The following is a 23,409-nucleotide window of genomic DNA, read 5'->3' as shown; positions in this document are numbered from 1 at the left end:
CCTGTGGAAACATTGCTGGCTGGTGATTAGATCTATTTTGCCCCGTGGGTTATCATAGCAACCAGGAGGTGGGAGTGGGCAGCAGCTACTTTCCTTGGTTAGTAACCCAAATGCTCCAATGGGCAGGTGGTTAAAATTTAATCAGCCACTGGTAGGAAAGAGGAGTTGGAGCTGCCACCTTTACTCTTCCATTTGCAAAGCTGTGGAGTGGGACTGTGTAGCTCTGTGATATTAGTGAGGGGGGCTACGATGACTTTGCATGAGAATTGCTCCTGGAATGGTAGCCAACAGTGGAGCCCACAGCTGGTATTAGTACTAGGCATCCCTCAGGTAACTCTCAACATCCTCTCCCTGGTCTCCAATGGGGTGGTCATCATAGTCATCTTGACATCCCGTGATCTGCACCACCCCATCTTTATGCTCTTTGGCAACCTGGCCTTGTCAGACATTTTGTCCAGCTCATCTGGCCTCTGGATCTCCCTGCTATTCCTGGCTCATCCAGACAATACCATTCGTGGTTCCCGTGATCTGCTGGTACCATATGCTATTTATGCCACCTCAATCTTTTCCACCATCTACAACCTGGTCAGTATTGGCATAGAGCGGTACCTGATGGTGGTGGGTGGGGGAGTGAGGGCTCCAGCCAAGGTGTCCAAGAGAAAAGCAGTGACTGTGGTCTTGGCTAACTGGGCCCTTGCAGTCACTCTGGGTTCACTACCTCTGCTATCTTGGAATGTCCTGGACAGTGGTTGCCAGCCTTCAGAACTCTATGGTCCCTTCTGTATAAACTACCTAATTTTCATCACCATCCCTCACTGTGTGGTGGCCTTGGCTCTGCCCCTTTTCAGCTACCTGAACATTGTGTTGGTGCTGAGGAAACAGGAGGCTGCCATGGAGAGTCATGGAGGAGGGGGGTCCAGATTAGCTGAGGTTCCCGTGGTCCGGACCAGCATTGCTATCTGGGGGCTGACTCTGGCTTCCTATGTTCCCTTCTTTGCTGGTGTTTTGGTGGATGTGGCTGCCTGGCACTGCCCTGAGGACCTATATCCTGGATTCTTTGTGTTCTGAAATGTGACTGCCATTATGATCACCCTCAATGCCCTAGGGAACCCTGTGCTCTACACTCTCAAGGTTAAGAGTCTAAACAGCAAGTTTCTTCTCCTCTTCTCTAGGTGCTCTCCCAACAACCAGATCCAAATGCAAGATGTTAGGGATGTTTGGGACATTAAACCCTGATGATTTATCCCTTCTCCCCAAACTGGATATTGCCAGGAACAGAAGGGAGTGGGCATCATCTATACTAGGTTCATTCTGAGGCAGGGGATTAAGTAGGGGAGGAGATTCCAAACTGCATATAATGCAGAGGGACATTATTCAATTATCTTGGTAGGATTTAATAATCACAAGTAATCTTTCTCATAGTGGGAGTGGGTTAGGTGTGCTTTTTCTCCTTGCTGTTGAATAGTACATTTTGGCTGTGTAGGCAAGAACAAGGGTTAATTTGGATATAAAATGAGAAGGACTTGAGTCACTTAGGAGAAATCAGGCTGTCCCATCATTTTAGTATCTGCTCCAAACTCATTTAAATAAAGGCTTTCAGTGTGTGCATGACTGAGAGGGACAGGGAGCCCTCAGGATTATTGACATAGTGGACCGAAGTCAAGGTCACTTTAACTTTCTGATGGAGAATTCGAAGACAGAGGGAGGCAGTAGGGAAAGGGATCTTTTCACATACCCTAGATGTCTCCTAGATGACCTCTCCTCGCCTCTGCTTCGAGGCAGAGAACGTTGGACCTGCTTCAGCACTCGAGGGATTGGACAGCTCCCACCTTACCCGCTGGGCTGGAGGAGTTGCAGGCTTGAGTCCTGAAGCCGAGCCAGGGGTCTGACGTACTCCACACTTTTGCAGTATTCCTCTCCACTCCTGGAGCTTTTGGGTAGGGGCTGTGAGGGCAAGAGTGGGGTGGGGAGGGTGTCTCCAGAAATGAATGGGGGAGGGAAAAAGAGAGGGGAAGGGAAGTCTGATTCCCCCCGCCAGGTGCCTTCCCTTTTGTCTATTCTCTCCAGACCTCACCTTAGTATTTTTCACTCACTTTCCCAAGAATAAATTTACCTCTTCTTGATACAGTTGTTCAGCTCACTCCTTGTATTTTCTCAACTTCAGTAGGTGTCTGGCACTATAGTCAGAAAGCACTAAAGACAGGGATTAAAGGAACACAACCCAAATCGGATTGCTCTGGGCCAGTGTGAACCCTGAGAATTTACAGTGAAGACCATCAATTTGTATTTTCCTGATGGGAAGATGGAGGTTAGATTTGACGGTGCCTTCGGTCAAAAGGGCAGCTGAATACTAGTCCCTAAGGTATTTTGTCTCGATGTCCCCAGTCCTCCTCTTCCTGTCCTTGGTTGGGGTGGGGGAGGGTGGTGGAACTCAGGAACATGCCTAAGGGGCAAATCACTCTTGATCTTTCCACTCATTCCTATGTACGCATGTTTTTATGTATTTTTGGACTTGATTGGTGACTTCATTGATGTAGGGAGGTCCTCTATTTAAGCAGATTGGCACCTTCTTGGCACTTACAGTCTTAGTTTCATGAATTAAGAGGAGGAAGAGGGGGAGGAGGAAGAGGAGGAGGAGGAGGAGCAGGAGGAGCAGGAGGGGCAGGAGGAGGAGGAGTTAAATGAATTGCCCCATGTATCAGAGGCAGGACATGGACCCAGGTCTAAGGTCAACTTTCTAGCCACAACATCTAGTTAAAACAAGGTCACAGGCAAGTCAGGACCTCACCCGTGTGATGTCATTGGTCTTCTCTGATAGTAAAGGACAACAGGACGATGCAAACAGCTTTTAGCCACAAAGGAGTCACTGAGGGGAAGTGAGTGGGATGGGAGAATACTAGAATTCCTATAGGGAAAGGATTTTGGAGGTTGTCTAGTCCAAATTCCTTCTTTTTACAAAAGATGAAACTGTCCCAGTGAGGACCTAGCTCTTCAAAATTGGTATTATCCCTACCCTATTATGACTGAATGAGGCTCTAGGCATCCTACTAAAGTTCTTGGGCAGTAAATAGCAGAACCAAGGTTCAAATTCAGGTTCAGCCTGGCACAGTCAGTGTGATTTTCACTACAACAAAAGAATAGTCTTTCCTTTAGGTCTTTAGCGACAGGTTTTATTTGTTTTTTAAAAGAGCCAGTGGAGGCCTTCACCTCATTCTTTCCAATCTATTGACCTCTCTGATATCCCTCCAAACTCTAGAAGCCTAGGAGTCTGCAAAGTGCCAACAGGTGGGGGATGCCATAATCCCCATTTGTCATACCCCAAAGAAGGCTCAGGCCAGAACTTGAGCTTCAGCCAAAGGAGCCCAAAGCAGTGTCACCTAAAAGGCTGGAGAGAGGAGGAGAAAACTAAGGATCAGGAGGGACGGGTGGGGCATGAGGGTCAAGTTGCCTGAGCATTGCATAGGAACAGACCTAACAGCAGAAGAGAAAGTAGCTACCCAAGTATTTACAGCATTTACTCTGCACAACAGAGATCATTATCATCTCCAGCAGATGGTGAGTGTTCCCTTGGATAACTTTCTTTTCTTCCAGGGAAAGATCACCAAGGCTCTCTGTCTTCTGCTCTAATCACGAGAATGCTCTTAGCTCCTGTCTTCCAGCCCCTCTTGGAGAGGGGACAGAAGAGGGGCTATGGAAACATAGAGGTGCCACCCTAGGCAAATAACCCAGAAGGAAAGACCTGAGTCTCTATCCCTTGCCCACCTTTATCCCTATCCCCTCCTGGTTGTAGTCCTCCATCTTAGTTTTCTCAAAAAAGATGGTTGAAGAGGAGGGACTTAAGGGAGCTGTCACCAATTCAAGAAGGGAAGGTCCATTTTGGGTTGCCTGTGTGATGGTTAGGTTACCACTCTAGAGCTTGGTTTTTCTCTAGCTGGCACACCCAAGCAAAGAAAGCCCAAGGAGTGTTTTTACCAGGTTAGATGTGCTTGCTTTAGTTTCACAGAGTCCCAGAAGGCTCTCTAAAACATCTCTCTAATATGCCTCCTTCTCTCCTCTGACACTGCCACCATTTTAGCACTGGACCTCATCAACTCCCCTCAATTATTGCAATGGATGATTTATGGGTTTGCCTTCCCCCACTCTAATTCAACCTCCATTCAGTCACTAAATCACTAAAGTGATTTTCTCACAGCACAGGTCTGATCATATCAGTCCTGGGGGTCTCTCCCTCACCCACAACAAATAAACTCTAGCTAGGCTTGCAATTGTTTCCAGGTGCAATGCTCAGTTTGGCATTCAAAGCCCTTCACAATCTAGCCCTCTCCTATTACAATCTTCTTATACCTTATACCTTACTTCTGGATAAGTACTCTTCAACAGCCTCTTGGCTCTTCTACAAATGAGACACTCCATTTCTCAGCTCCAAACATTCTCTCTGGCTGTCCCCCATGTCTCCTTCCTCCACTCCAACTACTGACCTCCTGGCTTCCTTTAAGACCCAACTAAAATCTCACTTTCTACTGGAAGCCTTCTCCAATCCCTTTTAATTCCAGTGCCTTCCTTCTATTAATTATTTCCTATTCATCCTGGATATACCTTACTTTGTGTATATTTATTTGCGTGTGTCTCCCTTAGATTGTAGGCTCCCTGAGGGCAGGGGCAGTATTTTATTTCTTTTTGTATCCCAAGCACCGTACTTGGCACATAGTGGATACTTACTTAGTTGGTTATTACTGTCCTTCATTCCCCGACAGGACCGAAATGCCTGAGTACTTAATAAATGCTTATTGATTGATCGATTGAAAGGGTGAGACAAAACTCAGTTTCACGTAAAGACATATAAAATAAATAATATAAATCATCCTTGAACCTGGTCCAAGGACACCCCTCGACCAAAGACTGGGGGAGGAATCTTAGGGCTGCCCTGATCTGTTGTGTTCTTTCAAAGCATGTGATTTTGGAGAAATCTGGATCATAGGATTTAGAGATGGAAGGGACCTTATAAATTTAGCCCAACTCCCTCATTTTAGAAACGATCCCTTCCATCACGATCTCCAGAAACTCATCATCTAGCAAGACGGTATCAACTCTGAAACACCTTCTCAGTACCTCGTGTCTCTGGCCCTCCTCCCTCTCTGACTGGAGGAGGTGAAAGGTGAACATAGAGGAGACCTCCCGGTCTCTCCATTTAAGGAGGGGGCCCAGGGCAGTCAACTCATTTCTCTCCCTGGATGCAGGACTTCATCGTGCCCTGGCTCCAGGTACCCTCGCCCTCCCCCCTTTCCCGCTTCTTTTTATCTGCTGTTTTTCCCCATTAGATTGTGAGCTCCTTGGGGCAGAGATTGTCTTTTGCCTTTCTTTGTATCCCCAGATCTCAGCACAGTGCTTGTCACATTGTAGGCACTTAATAAATGTTTAATGTCCACTAACTATCGTCCATCTCAAGTTACTAAGTCTCCATCGGGTACGTGCTTCTAAAGAATCACGATCTTTCCTTCTATCCCGCCTACCCACGTGCAAGATCGAATGCTTGGGGCTATACTATCTTGGTGGATGGAGCGGGGATCGATTTGTTTGTTCTAGTTTTGGCCTTGTCTGCGCCCGGATTGGAGAATCCTGAGGAAACAGCTCACGCACTTCCGGGTCCTCTCGCGATACACAAACCTTAGGGGGCGTGGCGCGGGAGTTCGGCACGCGCTTGCGCTAGAATCCCGGAGGCGGCTATGGCTTCGCGAGCGATGCCAGGTGTGTGTACCGTCTGCGAGGAGGTCCCAAAATACCGCTGTCCCGCCTGCCGCGTCCCGTAGTACGTGAGGTCTCGGGGGCAGAGGGGAGAGGAGCGGGGAGGCCCTCGTGGGCTCTGAGCCGGGTTTTGGGGGGCTCGTGGGAGGCTGCGGCAGTTCCGGGCCCCATCTCTGGAGGAGGCCGCGTGGGGGAAGCGGCGTCCCCCCGGCCTGACCCGCCTGTCCTTGGTTCTCTTGCAGCTGCTCCGTCCCCTGCTACAAGAAGCACAAAGGTAGGGAGGGGTGAGATGCCCAGCAGACCCCGTGACGCCGCCAGCCCTGCAGCCCCACTCCCCCAGTTTTATCTTCTCTGTGGTCCTCTCTGGCTTTCGCCATCACTTCCGGTCGCTTCCCTCCCTTAATGCTGCCGCATCCAGTCTCTCCCCTGTCCTCTCTTCTCATTGCTGTTCCCCGTCTTCTCCCCCATCCTTCCGGTCCAGTCTTTCTCTCTCCCACCCTCTCTTGTTCGCTCCCTCCCATCATCCTGCCTGTTCTGTCTCTCTTCCCTTCTTCCGGCCCCGTCCTGTGTCTTTCCCCGTTCTCTTCTGGCCCGTTTGACATTCTTCCTTACTCTTCCCTTTCATCCTGTCTGTAGCTTTCTTCTCGTTCTTTCTTCCATCTCTCTGTTCGTGTCTTCCACCTTCCCTGATGCTATCCTTTTGTTCCTCTCCCCGTTGTCTCAAAATCCCGGAATCGTAGTGTCCTTCTCTGCCTCTCCTGCATTTTGGACTGTAAATAAGGGAAGGCTGTATAGTTGATTCCTTCTCTTCTTTTCCCTTCTCCTTCAATCCATCCAGGCTCAGGCTTTGCCTGCTTTGTAAAGAGACTTTGGTGTTTTTAATTTTGCCAGAGAAATGCATCTCCAAACCCTCTGCCGTGGTGAAAAGTGGAGACTCGGATCCACATCTTATGAAAACAAAGATTTTGAAGGACAAAGGTGAGTGGTTTTTTTGGAATGGTGCAACTGGAAGGCTTAAGGACTAGTCAAGGGAAAGTTTGACAGGAAGAAAAGGTGAAAAGAGTAAGAAGAGAGAACAACAAACATGTACATGATAAAATTGTGTCACATTTTTGTGATGGGGAGAACATTGCAAGCAGTGCACAGAGACTGGATCTGAAGCATCCGGTGTGAGGAAGTGGACCAGTACCTGGGCTTTAGAGAAGGTGAGTACCATGTAAAAAAAAACTAGAGACATAGGAAGGAAGCAAGTTACAGAGAACTTTAATTCTAGCTAGAGGAATTGATGTGTGATCCTGGAGGTACTAGGGGGCTACTAGAGTTTGAGTGTGTGTGTGTGGGGAGGGGTGAGAGTCAAACCTGTGCTTTGGGAAAACCACTTTGGTGGAGGGTGGGGTGAGACATGAGGCGGGAGACCAAATAGGAGGCTTTTTCGATAGAATAATGGAGACCTGAACTTGCTTTTAGGTAGAGGACAGAGAGTTGACAGAGACAAGCTGTATGATGGGATGGGATGGGATGAGGACCATGGGTCCACATAGTTTTGAAAAGTGAGAGAGAAAACTTTTCTTCTGAAACACTATGGAAAGAGAAAAGGACAGGGAAATACTCAGAAAAATATTAAGGGAAAGAGGGAAGTTGAGGAAACTCACATCTGATGTTTGAAATAGTAGGAAGTGAGGTCACCTGCTGGGAAAGAAAGGGATAGAGGTAAAAGCGGGGGGTTGTTCGAGGAGAGAGGTTTGGGAGAGTCATTATGGTAGTGATAAAGTAGCAGGATAGAGAGTATTAATTAGTAGCGGAGATGCCCTGCCCTAGTTATGGGACTGTGTCCATCCAGTTGCCTGGGCATGGAGAAATCGATTGAGAGGAATTCCCAAGTGTCCAATTGGCAAAGAGTGGGGTTTGGCCAAAAGTCCGGGGTAGTGATGGATTCAAGGCTCTACAGAGAGTGAAGGTTGGCTGACGTTTTTCCACTCTCAGTTAAGGGATTGAGGAAGAGTCCCATGAATGAACCATCCTAGTCTGTGACTCAGTTCTGGTCCTAGCTCAGTTTCCTTTCTATTCAGTTATGGGGTTCTAATCCAAGTTCTGTCTAGTGAGAAAACTTTATTCAGTTACGGGAATTGTGAGAAAACTTGATTGCCTTGTTTGAACCAAGCCCTCCATGGCTAGGAAGTTGGTCCACACTTTTACCTGTTGCTTAGAGACCCTTAAGTAAGAACCTAGGCTATGCTGACCAGAAACCCAGTCATATTCAAAGATTGATGTAGGGAGTTTTCTCACAATTATACATCTCAAACAACTCATGTCTTATCTGAAAACTGGCCTGTACTAGTCAGTGTTACTGTTTCCTTGTTCCCTTGATTGAATCTAGGCATTTGTAGGGAGGTGGGCAGTGGGACATCTCTTTTTCTGATTTTGGGGAATTGCACCTGTTTGCTATCCCCCTCCCAACTTGGAAACCCCTTAATCTTTCCTCCAGTTTGAAGTCAGATTACTAATCTTGTATCTTGGTTTCTATCCTATTGTTTGCTTTATTGCACAAAAAATCTGTCTCTTCCCATATTTGGGATCCAGTGCTAAAGCTGAGGAGGCCTGGTTCTGATTAATTTGTTATGCATTTGGCATGTATTACTTACTAAATTGATATGCTCAGAAGCTTGAACTCTTGTTTCCTTGGTTATTTCGGGTTTCACTTGACATAAGTGTCAGACATAAGGATGGAGAGTTCAATTAAGTGTTTATTAAGCACCTACAGAACTACGTGCCTGGAGCTGTTCTAAGTGCCTCAGTGGTGGGACACATGAAATTTGGCCCTCTCTCAGGAGGATGGCAGGAATTGGTACAGTGGGCACTCTTGCTAGGTTCTTCCTCCTCAGAATTTCCTTAGGGCATGCCATCTTTATTCCTCCTTTGCTCTTTTCACACTTTACCTTGCATTCATTGAATTGTTCCATCTTACCATGTGGATTGTAAGCTCCTAGAAGGTGAAGACTTGTTTTCTCATCTCTCCAGCTTCTAGCACAGCAGCTGGTATACACGCTTAAGAAATGTTTATTTGTTGAATCTGTTGCATTATCGACTCAGTAAATATATATCCTAATGTTGTTCACTGGAATGCAGTAACGTTAGCTTAACATTTTCTTTCTTCCTCTTTTTAAGAATTGCTGGGAATAGTATTCAAAATATGACTTGGTGGGGATGGAACTGGATTTGACTATTTCCTTCCTAGATGCCTTCCATCCTTAAATAACTTCATGAGGCTGGGTACTTTGGGTTCATAGATTTATGATGTTTGTTTGCTGCCCATAACCCCCCTCCCCTACTATGATAAGTCAGGCAGTGAGGCCCTAGAGGATCATAGGATCATAGAGTTAGAGCTGGAATGGACCTCAGAGGCCATCTAAACTAATACTGTTTAATTTGTTCTTGAGGAAACTGAGCCCCAGGGAGTTAATTGTGAGGTCATACTGGCAATAGCTGTCAGAGGTAGAATTTGAACCTAGGTCCTCTGGATTCCACTATTCTTTGCAGGACCCTTCTTTTTATCATTGCAAGTGGCATTGAAAAAGTTTTGATTTGTTTAATGTTGGACAGATAACAAACATGTTTCTTTTTAGGTAATGATTGGTCAGTGGCTGATATTCTGGACAGTGATGATGAAAAGGACAGAGTCTCTATTCGGAAGCTGAAAGACCTGGGTAAGTCAGTGTCATAGATCACATTTAATCTCTGGTTTTGTAATCTGATGGGCCCATAGCATAGATGTTTCTCTCCGAGTTTCAGTTGCCTCATATGTAAAATGAGGGGGTTGGACTAGATCGCTTATGAGATCCCTTTGGGCTCTGTGATCAGTGATCCTGTGAGGCCGGCAAAATATACTTGTGACATTCAAGCATATGTCTCCCTGAATTTCTATAATGACTAAAGGGAAGGAGATCTTGGTTTATTGCAAAGCACCTGTGGGTTTTTTAATCAGTGAGGAGACTACCCCTCCCCTTTTATTCTTTCTCCCTCTCTCAAATTTAAGCCTTTTTCTTTATATTGTGTTGTGACCTAAAAGTTCTATACTATCTCCCCCCTCCCCCCAGAGATAGTCAGCAGAGCACTGGCATTCCGATTCTGTCCTGCCCTAAAGATAACAAGTTTCAATCCACACTTGGCCTTTGTGGGTTTGCTGGGGCAGGATAATGTTGGAGGTCGGACTCCTCCCCTTACTAATGGCCAAGCACCTTCACCCCAGAGCAACTGTCACATGGTGTACCTCACAACTTTGAGGAGGCCTTGGAAATGAAGTCATTTGTAAGATCTTGTTAAGTCATTAAGCCTGCTTGGGCACACCTGGTCTCAAAACTGGTAAAATGCTGTGTCCTCTTTGGAGATTGAGAGGGGCTATGCCATACATACAATTCTTTACTTGCTAAATGCCCAAAAAAAGAGGGGAGGGTGAGAATTGGCTCCTGAAATGGTAGAAGTTGTGATAGAGAACATCTTTTTAAAAATTTTTTGCTTTAAAAAAGTTACCTTTTTATCTTTTAAGTATTTCAAGTATTTTACTTAAGATCCTTTAAAATTATTCCAATAGTCTTAATGTTGTTGATTTTGTATCTTGGATGTTGCTTCTGATGTTGCTGGTTAATCATGGGATATCTGGTTTCAACTTCTATGTGAATATTGTAATAGGTGCCAGGAGGCCAGGTAATAAGGTAGCCATGTGTGATTAAAGCTTTAGCTCTAGTAAAAGCTGCTTTCTTACATTTGACTCCCTGAGAATTCAGTGGATGAAGCTCTATTGTGCTTGCCCTTCACACATTCATTCTTGTCTGTTTTTCAAGGGGACTCTAAGGAATTAAGGAACTTACTGACCAATCCCCACCTCCGACAGTTGCTGGTCAGCATTGACCAGGCAGAAGACAAAGAGACCCTTATGAAAAGCCATATGCAAGAGCCCTTGTTTGTGGAGTTTGCTGACTGCTGTCTTAGGATTGTTGACCCTCCTGAGAAAGAAAACACTTTGGATGTGGAGGGGTGAACCAGGCTTGCTATGAGCTCCTGCAAACACGGAAAAGGAACTGGCCAGCCTTTGGGAAAGAGGAAATGAGGGTGGTCCCCTCACTCTGGGGTTTAGAGTGTAGGGTGGATCACAGGCAGCCCCAGGACACGATGGAGAGAGATATCCCCAAGGTAGAGGCTCAGCTGGGTGGCTGGCTCTAGTTGAAGGCCTGGGACTCTTCAGCCTCTACTTTTCGTTCATCTTGCCAGTGAACACAATGTGCTCAAGCCCAAAAGAGGTAACTTATTTGGAGAAAAGAAAGACTATTTACTAGTAATGTGGACTGGTTCTTTAAAAAGCTTTATTTGTTCATGGTACACATCAAAACAAGCCTTGGAGAGGGGTTTGTTTAGCAAAGTTTCCCTCTCCTACACATCTGAGTTAAAACCTCATCAGCTTGGCTCAGTTTGTACCTGGATGTGACTTTTGAGTGCAAGCTGTTTGTCATGTTCCTCAGATCATCATCTTTGGTATAGAACAAGCTAATCATCTGAAGTAACTAAATATTGTCAACATAAGATTTATCTAGATTTTTTCAAGTAATGAGTCTCTGCCTTGATTTAGGCCATGCTTCCCTCCACCCAGCACCATTTGCAGAGCTGAGCGGCCAAGTTCTAACTTTACTCAACAGGAGTAGAGGACATAGAGCATGTAGGCTTAAGAAGGCAGGAATAGCCCTAGTTCTTTTGAATCCCACTGACCCTTCTTCCTTCCTTCCCAAAGCAGCTGCACTGTGCCTGGGGGGCATAAGGCTGAAGGCCAAACTGCCCAAGGCCCTCATCACTGCCAGGGCTGCCAACGTGCCCAGAATCAGTGTCCCTAAAAGCTGGGCTCAGAAGGAGGTGCAGTCTCAGGTATAATCGAGGTTCCTGGGGGAGGGGGAGTTGGAATACAAAGGCATCAGGAGTCCAGGTCCTGGAGGAAACAAAGTGCAGTGCACGGAGACTTGCCCCACCTCAGAAGCTGGGCAGGTGCAAAGGCATGAGCATCACACTGGAATCAGTCTGTGTCTGTCTAGCAGGATCTGATTAAAGCCAGTGATGTCGTAGTTCTGTGGCTCAGGACTGATGTTGGCGTAGAGCAAGGGGGACTTCTTGCAGTGAAACCTGATGGAGCCCTAGGGAGACAGTCAAATGGTACTTGACTCTATTCCCTGGGAGAAAACAGGCCCTGACCACCCATATTCCAGCCCTGAACCTCTACACCACATCCCAAAGGATGTACAGAGGACATCCCCCACCCTTATATTTTCACACCCTTGTAAGCAGGCTAAGTCTCCCTGAAGTTGTCAGAGTAGCAAGGAGAATTAAATGACCATTCTCTCCTACTTACCTCATTAGTCTTAACTAGTAAATGAAAACTCAGATTCATTTGGTTAACTAGCTGCCAGGCTAGGGTGTGACCTGACAAAAGCCCAAGGCAGGGAAGGACAGTTGGGATTCACAAGCTGTGCTTCTTAATAAGGTGGAAAATGGGGTGGGGGAGCAAAGTCAGCACTACCTTCTACATGAGGGCTGCTTTCCTGATCCTCCCAGGTACAAGGGCCTTCTCTCCCATTAATCCAATTAACCAAGAAACTACTGCACATCTATTTTTTATATACTAATAGAATGTAAGCTCCCTGAACACAAGGATTATTCCCTTTTCATAGCAGGCACATTAGTAAATACTTACTGAGAACTGGGGCTGTGAACCAAGGTATTAGGGGGTATTGAACAGTTTACAAAAAGAAACAGCTGGAGTGAAAAGAGATTTTGTGTAAATTCTCAGTTCCAGCTCTGGAAAGGACTCAAATGGATCAGATGAAATGCTACTAATGCCTGTTTCCCCTTTAAGGGAAAACAATCCCTTATCCTGGCATGTAATTTCTTTAGTTCTCCCCCAGTGGGTTCCTGGAATTTGTTTTGTGCTCTGTCTCCGGGAGAGTGAGCCCATCCAGAAGCAGTACAGCTCAGTGGCTAACATGCTGGTCAGAGTCAGGAATTGAGTTTGAAACCTGCTTCAGATCCTTATTAGCTGTGTGACCCTGGGCAAGTCACTTAACCTCAGCCCCAGTTTGCTCACATAATAGCACTACCTCCTAGGGTAGGTAATGTGGTAATAAAGTGCTCTGCAAAACTCACAGGGCTAAATAAATGTTAATTATTATTAGCACTGGCAGTTCCATTAGCAGTAGTACCCACTGCCCCAGAGTGGTCATGGGGCAGAATCTGCCACTGTCCTCTCCTCTACTGAGTAGAGAGCTCTTCCTTACCTGGGGCAGTGCTCTGATGGAGGTGATGCCAGCCTTGTCATGCTGGGTAGCCTCCACCTTGTAGGTGTTGCTGTGACAAGGAATTTGCAGACAGGCCTGCAGGGACAGGTTCCTCCGCATCCGGATTACACCCACAGGTGCATGTGACAGCACGAGTCCCAGGGGCCAGAGCTGGACTGTCTCACGTGAGGGCCATGGCAGTGTGGTGGAGAGCGGGGGGTGAGGCACTTTGGTGAAGCAGTTTTCTTCCACATTGTCCAGTTCTATGGATACTAGGGAATCCATTTTGGCCTTCAAAGAACACCACATATCTTATGGCTTTTACCACCACAGGCCCTTCCCCTGCTACTGCCTCCTGGTATATCAAGTGGCATATCATTCCAACATCCACTGTCGAATTTTTGGGTGGAGGTGAGAAAGTGGAAAGTTTGGCCATTCCCCAGAGAGCTGTCTGGGAGTCAGGAGACCCGAGTTCTAGGTTTGCACCTGCCGCTAAGTGTGTCGCCTTTGCCCTCTGGGCCTGTTTCCTCTTTGGTAAAATGAGGGAGAGTGGATAAGGTAATTCCTAAAGTCCTTTTCCATCTCTAAAACGGGATTTCCTATGGTGGCTTTGGAGAAAAACACTTTGGATGGTGAACACAGACAATTCCATAAATGTGAAAGGCTCCAGGACTCCTTTTTTCCCTTCCTGTCAGCACTGGCTTTCTCCCCTTGCAGGGTGATGGGGCAAGGCTGGGTACAGGGGTAGGTACTTACCCTCCATTTCCTCCAGGCAAGCTTGATGGAGGTTGCAGCAGCATGCAGCCTTTGGATGCGTTTCCGTGTCAGCCAGGAGCGGATAGCTGATGGGTTTGGTCACAAATGAGAGGAAGGAAATAAAGGGCTGTTCAGGATCTCCTGAAGTTGCTATTTGCCAAGGCTTGCTTCAGTTGTGCTAGCACCTTACTAGGAAATGATGCCTCGGGCACTTGTCAACAGTTGTCTTTGGTGGTGGTGGGGGGCAGTGGTGCAGCAGGGTGCAGTGGCCCTGGAGTCAGAGTTCCTGGGTTCAAATCCTACCTCTGATACCTACCTATGTGACTGGGTAAGTCACAAGCTCTCTTGGGCTTCAGTTTTTATCTGTAAAATGAGAGGGGTTGGCCTTGTTGGCCTCTGAGCCGTTTTCCAGCTCTAAATCTGTGATCCACAAAGGGAAAGAACATGCTCTGGGAGACGTGGACTGAGGGATCATGTCCCACTGTCCCCTCTCCTCCCTCCAGATTAGGCCCCTCCGAAGCTGCCTAAATGTAGATGGACAGGATCAATACACTCCTGTCAAGGACTTGAGGGGGCTGTGTCCATGGAGCAGTGGTGCTCAGGCGTTCTTCAATGGGGATCCCTGCACTTTCTTTTTAATTTTAATTTTTTTACTCTGCAAGTGGTGATTGGGAATCTACCACTTCTATTTATCATTTTGTTTTCCCCCAGTTACATGTAAAAACAATTTTTATCAATTTTTTTAAAACTTTTGAGTTCCAAATTCTCCTACCCACCTCCCCACCACATTGAGAAGGCGAGCACTTCACTATAGGTTATACATGTGTAGTCATGCAAAACATATCCATAACAGTCATGTTGTGAAAGAAAAGAGATAGGAAAAAAAAAACCTCAAGAAAAATAAAGTTAAAAAAAGAAAGTGTGCTTCCAACTATTCAGACACCACCGGTTCTCTCTCTGGGGATGGACAGCATTTTTCATCCTAAGTCCTTCAGAGTTGTCTTGGGATCCCTGCACTTAAAACCAGGGGTTCTTAACCTCTCTTGTGTCCTGCTGACTATCGCTCGTGATTACTAGTGGGATGGAGGAGAATGAATGAACAAGGAGCATTTGTAAAGTAATTACTATACAGGCTTTATATAGCTGAATTGAAGTCAGTTAAATGCATAATGATGAGACTCACTGCAGGAGGAATATCTGGCTTTTCACCCACAGCCACTGGCAACTGCTCTGGTTAAAGACCCACATGGAACTTGGTTCCCTGGAAAGGCCACCCTGAAACAGTGAGCCAGCCCCTGTCCCAGCTGCTGGGCCCTACCTGCTTGCAGAAGAGTGGCTGCCCATCTCTGCTTCTCCAGCTTTCTGTGTTGGTGCTGTCGCCAACAGAACTGGATGTATCTAGCACACTTATTCAGGGTTTGCAGGCGCCGGTATTCTAGCAACTCCAGCTGTGGGGACAGCAGAAGGGAGGGATGGTAAGGAAGGCCAAGGTCTCCATCCTGATGAGATGGAATAGAACTAATGGTTGGACAAGATAATTAAGGGTTCTTTCATCTTAGAAAATTGACTTTCATATACTTTGAGACCATTTATCAATTGAGCAATGGCTCTTATTCTTAAAATGATTCAGCTCCTTACATATCTAATGAGACTGTTAATCAGACAAATAGGCAACAAAGATTTTTCTCAAATCTACTTCCCTTTTAGTTGCACTGATTTTGTTCGTAGAAAACCTTTTTTATGTAATCAAAATTGTCCATTTTATCATCTGTGATCCTTTCCTCCATTTGGTCAAAAAGTGTTCCCCTACCCACAGATTTAATTTCTTCCTTGTTCCCTCTAATTTGTTTATGATGTCACCCTGGAAAGGCTTTTTCAGTTCTCAATCCTATGTAATAACACGGCCAGCCTATGACCACCAATTCACATCAAAGAGGTGGGACCCTAGAAATATCAGCTGCTAAAGTGGCTGGCTAACTCTGGAGCTCTTTTTAATTGGGTGTGACCAGGGGCAAGCCCTAGAAGTAGCAACTATTTGTAAAAGCAAAAAGCTAGAAAAAGAGTTTATGTGCCCTATAAAAGGAATAGTTGAATAAGATATATAAATGGAATGGAGTGTCATCATGCCATAAGGAACAATGAATATGAATAATTAGTACACATGGGAAAATCTGCATGAAGATAACCAAAAGAACAGTGAACATGATGATATACATTAAAAGGCAACAGCACTCATGATGACCAATGCTGGCTCCACATGGGTTAGAGGTCCGGTAAATTAGGGAATATGAATATTATTGTGATGTAGATGAAAGTGGGAAATTCAGAGGCTCATGGAAGACTGCAAGAACTGATATAGAATGAAAAAGGCAGGGCCTGGGGCGGCTGGGTGGTACAGTGGATACAGCACTAGGCCTGGAGTCAGGAGGAATTCAAATCCAGCCTCAGATACTCACTAGCTGTGTGACCTACACAGTTGATTTAACCTCAACTGCCTCCAAAAAAAAAAAGGAGAAAAAAGCAGGGCCAGATGAACAAAAACCCTTGAGGGGTGGCTGAATTCAGTCTAAATGAGGGGGCTGTAGATGCCAAATGTGATCAGACATGGCAACTGTGGTTGATTTTGCTTGACTCGTTTTCTCTATTACAGGAGTGGAAAGGTATACTGGGAAATGGTTATAACACAAAAACTTCCTACAGTAACTTATAAACACATTAATATTACTTTAAAAAAGGGTAAACTATGAGTGGAAAATTAGTTGCACACATGATGTCAGTCATAATCAAGCCATTGACTGATTTTTAGGAAGCGATTGTGTCAGAATAAAACGTTATCCAGAAAGGGAGCAGCCTTTTTCGCTTTCTTTTTACTGATGCCTTTTTTAATATCACCTTCATTTCCCAGTACACCTCAGACCTGCCTAGTGATCCTTCCCTGGTAACCAAGATTTAAAAAAACAAAACAAACCACTTCGGTAAAATCAGCCCCAACAAGGCGAGCATATATATATATACCTTCTTCACCCATCGTCCTGCTTCTGATCCTTTAACAAAATGCAAAATGGTAACATCTCTCTTTTTTGGGACAACCTTCTAGGGCATCTTCACAGCTAGTTTCTCATTATCTCAAAGAGTGATAAAGTAAAGTAACAGATGGTACTATTTTTAATGCATAAGACACTAGCATTTAGTAGGCCAGGATCCACATATCCCAAGATCTTTCAAGGTTCTGTTCAAGTCCCATTTCCTTCAGAAAGGTGCTGTGTCATGCATACTGCGCCGCCCCCCCCCCCACTTCCCCCATTCCAACCTGTATGGAATTATTCCTTCTCTGATTTCCTTCTCTCTTAAGCCAACCACACAAAGGTTGATTGATTTCATGCTGTCTTATACTGGTCATTGCTGCATGGATATAAATTATGTCTCCCCAACTAGACTGCAGGCCTCTATGTTACTTTGGCATATATTACGTACTACACCACTGACTGCACTGACTTGCTGATTTGATGTCTTTATGTTGGATTATGAAATATTGTGTGTGTGCTTGTTTGTGTGTGTACATGCATGCACTTGTGTAATCCTTTTGGTGCTAGGGTTATGTATGTATATGAGAATAAGAAAGAGGAAAAATGACTAAGGAAGCTGTGTCATATTGCTTTAGGGCGAAGAGGCCCATTTTAAAACTTCTTCCTCTTTCTGGAAGGGTTCCTGGAGTTCCCCTAGTCTTCTTCACCTGCTTTCTCCCCAGGTTCCTTTTTATTCCTCATTTTTGCAGCTGCCCCTGAAGCTCTGCCCATAGGCCTCTAGGGGAAAGTACTTACCACAGAGTCAGTCATAAAAACCTTGGTTCTACCGCAGTGAATTGGGCTGACCTCCGGGTGGTCTCTGAGAGTAGCCACTGTCGGGGGCAGGGTCAGAAGAATGTCCCTGATGAGGGATTGAAGCATGGCATCCTTCTCAGGGGTTGGCTGTTGTCCTGAAGACCAAGAGACAGAGACCCAGATCAGCCCAGCCCAGTCCAGCAGATACTGAGTCTCCATGCATGTCCACAAGGCTGAGTATACTGGTTTTGGGGAGGACCCATCTGGGCCATGGGACTCTCCATTTTCTGACCAGGAAGGCAGCAGGGTGAGGGTCTGTAGAGGGCCCTGGCTACTCTAGGTGAGTCTCTGCAGCCACAGCTATCTCTGTAGACATTCTGCTGACCTCACATTCTTTGCTGGTTTGCCCCAGGTACCTGGCCACCTCCAGGCACAACCATGTTCTCTCTTACAAGTCAGGCCTGTAAAGTATTTGGACCCAAGACTGCGGCTGTCCAACTGAGCAGGGCCATCTTAGCCAAGAACCCCAGCCAGCTCAGCCAAGCTGTGGGCCTACGGATCACACAAATGGTGTTAACAGAGCTGAGTGAGCCCTCATTATTTCTAACCCTGCACAAACCGGAAGCTGGATGCACTAGAGATTACAGCACTTTTAGTAGGAGGGCCTGACTGGTCTAATTCACCCAAGACTGACTCAGAGGGAGACAGAGAGTTCATTACCTGATCACTCTGACCGCACTTAATACCATCGCCTCTTTGGAGACAGAATGGCAAAGGGAGAAGCCGTGGAGAAGAGGCAGAGGCGGCAGCAGGAAGATCCTTTAAAACTAATGGCCAGAATGTGGTTTTGGCAAGAGAGACAGAACAGGAAGGCAGACTATAGAGAAAGAAGAGGAGAGAGAGAGAAGAAAAAAAAAGCAAGGAGAATAACACAAACCTCTGAAAGATGACAAGAGAAAAACCTTAGTTTGGGGACCCATACTCCTGGCAAAACAAGGGCTCCAGCAGTCTCAGAAGAGTCACTGAAGTCAGAGGTGGGGATGGGCTGGCCCCCTAAAAGGGGTAAGGAGCAAATTGCCCCGTTATTCCTACCCTGGTGGAGATACGGTCTCAGGGTCCTGTGGAGACTCTGAAGTGGGACGTAGCCCCAAGTTCCCCAGCACTCACCTGGGTGCTCCTTTGTGGACAAAGAGCTGGGCAATCTGGAGGAGGGGCTGGGCTGGGCTGGGCGGAACTTTCTCAGCAGGCTGTATCGTTCAAGGAAGCTTTGAAAAGAGACCCTGAGAACCAAAGGGAAACCACATAAGTCATTTTGTTGCATTTCTGATTACTAAGGATTCATGCTCTACACCTATGAACAACGAAGGGGACCATGGACCAGTTAGGCCAACCACTACCCAAACTGTGGATCTTCTCTATGTCACCCATGAACGGCCATCATTCAGCCTCTGCTTAAACTCCTCCCAAAAGGATCAGAGGGAATTTTGGAACTGGGGCTTGTAAGCAAAAGCAGACACTGCTGGGGTTACTGCTGCCTATCGTGGGGAATGGGAATTCAGGGAGGGCCTGGCCTTAACGCCTATGTCCCTACAGGTTCTTTGTTTACCCCTCGCACTGTTCCTGCACCCTCACTTTGGCACCTGAGCATGTGAGAATGAAGTGACCACATCTGCTCCTAACCAGGATGGTGACCAGTAATACAGTTCACTGGCCTTTGGGTGATCCAGTCTGTCCTTGGCTTTGAACTGCCATGGACATGCCAGGCTCCTCTCCCCAGAGCCCTTCTCATGCCAGGGACTTCCCCCTACTGCCGTGCCCTCTCTATCTCTGGGCTGCCCTGGATTCCCAGCAACAACAATGATGTCATGGTGGTTCCCTAACTCCTCCCCCCTCCCACACACACCCTTCCTGCTTCTGTGAATTGCCACAAATCCTCTCAACAGAGGGGCTTAGAGGCGGGGGCGTCAGTGTTAAGTGGGACGGAAGTCACTAGAAACCTCAGTATATCTTAACTTTTCCCTCTCCCTCCCCCCAAATCAGCCGCCAAGTCTTAATGATTGTCCCCCAACAACGTCCTTGCCATTCCCCTGGCCACCACCTTAGTTCAGGCCTCACAGTTTCCTAACTGATCTCCCTGCCTCTAGCTTCTCTTTTCAATCCATCCATCCCAGAGCTGTCCAAATAGCACTGGGAGGCACTGACCCTGGAATCAGTGTATCTGACCCAGGGTTCACAATCCACCTTTCAGGCATGTGTGATCTTAAAGCAGCAGTCTACAAAGCGGGGGCCACGACCTGACCCCAACAGGTGTGTGACTTATCAGCTGGAGAGAGAAAAACATCCCACTCAGCTCAATACCCTTTCAAACCAATCATGGGCTTGACCCCTCCTTCTGCCATTATGGCTCAATACCTCCCCACTCTCCTCAATTGCTGGCCTTGTGTGTATGGAAAATCCCCATTCTACTGGTGTTCCCATAGCATACTTCACATTGTGGCTGCCCCAGGCACCCCAACAGGTTGACTGTGTGCTCTGGGGCTGTGACAGGTGAGCTGGGAAACTCATGCCCCCCACCCAGTTTTTCAGTAGGAATGCGTCTCATAGGATGAGCAGGCACCGATGGATTTTGATCTGAATCTTGGGAGTTCATTATATAATCTTTCCCCCCAAACCTACTATCCCTCTTACTAAATTCACTATTTTTCTCAAGGGTACCACCGTCTTCCAGTCTCCTAAGCCCTTGGCTTCCTTCATTCTTGGGGTCTCACCCTCAACTGAGACTGCTTTCTCTAAAGGGACCAAGGATCTCTTAATATGCCCAAGATCTAACAGCCTCTTTTGACACTGTCCCTCCCCCTCTCCTCCTGGCTACTCTGTCTTACTATAGAAGTACATTATTTATAACAGTTCCTACTGTCACACACACTCAGAAACAGCATTTTCCTAATCAGTTTTAAAAATCTTCCAAATGAAGAGGTACAGGGGGTCCTGAATCGATGCTAAAAATGTCAAAATGTAGAACTTACTATTTTTCAGGAACAATTTTTGATATCCGTGAATGTGGAAATTTACTAACTCAATTTCAAGAAAAACCTTTGCATCATTGGTGGATGGGGTCAAAATCAAGTTAAAGCATAGCTAATAATGCACTTTTCCTATCTGGATCTATGGATTTTGTAAGATATCTTTTTTCTCTACGACAGCAATTAGAACCAAGTATCAAAATAAAATAAAAAAGAACATAGAACTAAATCTCTGAAATACTGTCATATAAAGTGTAACCAAGATTTTTTAAAAAAGCATTTTCAATAACCATGCTGTCAACCAAAAATAACTTTATCAGTTTGGTGAACAAACATATTTTTTGTATTGTTAATGAAATACTATTTTCAAAATGTTTTCATCTTTATTATTATTTATTATTTTTTGGTTTGCAGCTTTTGTGTACATTTTGTGATGCATGTGATTATTAATACAGGAATAAAAGCACGTAATTTATAAGTACACATACATTTGGGGGGCAGATGGCTTGAAAACTTTGGACTGGAGCGATGACTGAAAAGTCTTAGAGCCTCAGCATCTTCATTTGAACATGGAGACGTGAATAGTCAAGATTAGCTACCTACAGAAGGGTCACAGCACTTCCTTGAGGCTCTGTTCAGGTGTCACCTTCCCAATGCAGCCTTCCTTGATGCTATGCCAGCTGAAAGTGTGCTCTTCTAAGTCGTTTTCCTAAAGTACCCTCCACATCGCTTTTGTTCAGTCACACAGGCCAGCACTATACTTTTCTGGAGACATGACATATACCTGACTGTACAGTGAAGAATGGAAGCTGCTTGACAGAGTAGGCCCTAAGTATTTGGTGTTAGTTTGAACTCACCTGACAGGAAAGCCAGCAGCACTGATGTGAACAGTCTCCACAATGCCACAGGCTTCAAGCTGGCTCAGGACCTGCAAGGCATATGTCAGACTGAGGGGATGGAGGAAGAAGAGGAGGGAGGAGGAGGAGGGAGGAAGGAGAGGAGGGAAAAGAGGGAGAAAGAAGAAGAGGGAGGAGGGCAGAAGGAGGAGGTTCCTATAAGTCACAGTCACCTCTTTTGTCTGGAATCTCTGGGCATGGCCTTGGCTGTTGGGCTTGATGCAGCGAATGTAATGGGGTGTGGTGCTGTGCAGGACCTGCATGAGCTGCTCCAGGGAGCTCTGTGGAGGGACCAGGTGAGGGCAGAGAGAAAGGGGCCAGGCTGGACAGGGCACCAGCAGCCCTCACTTCCCTCTTGGTTCCTTGAAGCTTCTCTGCCCCTCACTACCCTTGAGCCCAACCCTCCAAAGAGCTATTAGGCACGGCCCAAAGGAGCAAGCAGCCGTGGCACAATGGTTCTGCTCCTGGGATGCTTCAGGACAAGCCAAACCCTCCGACCCCCTCCTCTGCTCTGGGCTCCTCCCCCTGGCTGGTCCTCTGCTGTGTCTCCCCCTCCCCCAAATTCCATATACCTCCCTGCCCATCCCTCTGCTCCAGGTCTCTCTCCTCCCTACCTGTTCCAAAGCTGCACCCCTAGGCTGTTCCTCTTTCTTGGATGTTGTACATCCCCACCGGACTCAATGCATAGGTCAGATTTACAACATTCCCTTCTATTTGCTTTGTAAATATCAAGAGTTGTCTTTTCCTTCTTCTCCCAAGGAGATAAGTACTTCTAGAGGGGAAGGGGGTTTTCTCTCCCCAGCTCTCACACAATCCCAACCAGTGGCTAGGCTAGAACACCACAGGACTCTGCTCAGTAAATAAGTAGCTGGCTCTCCTTGGGTATCTGGGAAGGTGAGATGAAGATGGGAACCCAGGAACGCACCAAGTCCTAGGTCTTACCAGGAGGCATGGGGGAAGACAGGCCTTTCAGCTTCACCAGACCTACCTTGAACTTGGAGACCACAGTAACCACAGGGGCTCTGCTCTGGCCCAAAGGGTCATTTGGTTCATTTTCTTGGGAAGGAAACAGTCTCTGGAGCAGAGAGTCCTGGGAATGCTGCAGGAGCCGAGTCAGCTCTGGGGGAACTGGATCCTGTGGGGGTAGCACAAGGAACAGATGGCCAAGGATGACCACCCTCCCCACCCTTCTGAACAGGCCTGGAGATCACAGGGACCTCAGAGGCCATCTAATGCAACCCCAGGAAACGGAGGCCCAGAGAGGGGCCTAAAAAGAAATGTTTTAAAGCAAGTAACCACTGGAAGGAAAACAAAGACCCTGCAGGGCCTAAATCCATGTTTGTCTAGGTTACTGGAGGATTTCTAGGGACTGGGAGATAAGTTAGTGAGATGAGAGCCCCGTTGTACTTTGCCTCGCTCAGACCACATCTGGGGAATAGCATTCTCATCGTGTGCCGCCTTTAATGGAGCTCCAGCATCCTGACCTGCCACATCTCCTGACTCTCCTGGGCTTTCTCTGCCATTCCTTTCTCCTTCTCTCTCCTCCACCTTCCTTTTGGGTATTGTCTTTTTGTCCTCTCCCTCCTTGAGGGCAGGGACCATCTTTTTGCTTGTATTAGTATTCCCAAAGCTCAGCACAGCACCTGGCACATAGTAAGCACTCAATAAATTGTTGACTTAAATTTGACAAACTCCTACCACCCATAACTTTCCCAGACTCTCTGATAATAAATTTCTAGCCACCTAGGAGTACCGCCCGCCCCCCCAACTTGCATTCTTTCATTCTCATTCTTCTGAAACCTACCTCCCTCATTGTGCCCTTTGGAATTCCTATTCCATGTCTAACAAACTTGCCTTCATT

General features: G+C 46.5%; 3 protein-coding genes across 6 annotated transcripts in view; 2 read left to right on the top strand and 1 right to left on the bottom strand.

Annotated features, from left to right (window-relative positions):
* The first annotated feature begins 249 nt into the window (after positions 1 to 249).
* Positions 250 to 1,068, top strand: LOC118846917 (lysophosphatidic acid receptor 1-A-like). Its single transcript, XM_036755592.1, has one exon. It carries the CDS (start codon positions 250 to 252, stop codon positions 1,066 to 1,068), a length of 819 nt encoding a protein of 272 aa, XP_036611487.1.
* Positions 1,069 to 5,716: 4,648 nt separating this feature from the next.
* ZNHIT3 (zinc finger HIT-type containing 3) lies at positions 5,717 to 11,167 on the top strand. The gene is made up of 5 exons (XM_036754671.1): positions 5,717 to 5,806; positions 5,985 to 6,016; positions 6,634 to 6,720; positions 9,366 to 9,446; positions 10,581 to 11,167. The coding sequence occupies exons 1-5, from the start codon at positions 5,724 to 5,726 to the stop codon at positions 10,775 to 10,777; spliced, it is 480 nt and encodes a 159-aa protein (XP_036610566.1). The 5' UTR covers positions 5,717 to 5,723; the 3' UTR covers positions 10,778 to 11,167.
* The window catches only part of MYO19 (myosin XIX), a 37,405-nt gene continuing 25,073 nt past the window's right edge, over positions 11,078 to 23,409 (bottom strand). For 3 of the 4 annotated variants that reach the window (XM_036754665.1, XM_036754667.1, XM_036754668.1), the window contains 9 exons: positions 22,537 to 22,683; positions 21,722 to 21,829; positions 21,510 to 21,580; positions 18,797 to 18,909; positions 17,630 to 17,784; positions 15,127 to 15,256; positions 13,809 to 13,894; positions 13,053 to 13,343; positions 11,078 to 11,915 (listed from right to left, as the gene is read on the bottom strand). In XM_036754665.1, coding sequence (XP_036610560.1) covers positions 11,787 to 11,915; positions 13,053 to 13,343; positions 13,809 to 13,894; positions 15,127 to 15,256; positions 17,630 to 17,784; positions 18,797 to 18,909; positions 21,510 to 21,580; positions 21,722 to 21,829; positions 22,537 to 22,683 — 1,230 coding nt within the window. In that variant the 3' untranslated portion in view covers positions 11,078 to 11,786. Of the gene's footprint in view, positions 11,916 to 13,052; positions 13,344 to 13,808; positions 13,895 to 15,126; positions 15,257 to 17,629; positions 17,785 to 17,811; positions 18,683 to 18,796; positions 18,910 to 21,509; positions 21,581 to 21,721; positions 21,830 to 22,536; positions 22,684 to 23,409 lie in introns of those variants that run through there. The other variant, XM_036754669.1, reaches the window with a different exon arrangement.

Source organism: Trichosurus vulpecula, chromosome 4, assembly GCF_011100635.1.
Source record: "Trichosurus vulpecula isolate mTriVul1 chromosome 4, mTriVul1.pri, whole genome shotgun sequence".
Taxonomy (NCBI): domain Eukaryota; kingdom Metazoa; phylum Chordata; class Mammalia; order Diprotodontia; family Phalangeridae; genus Trichosurus; species Trichosurus vulpecula.
Note: the sequence above shows the minus strand (reverse complement) of the source record. Positions and strands in the feature narration are given on the sequence as shown.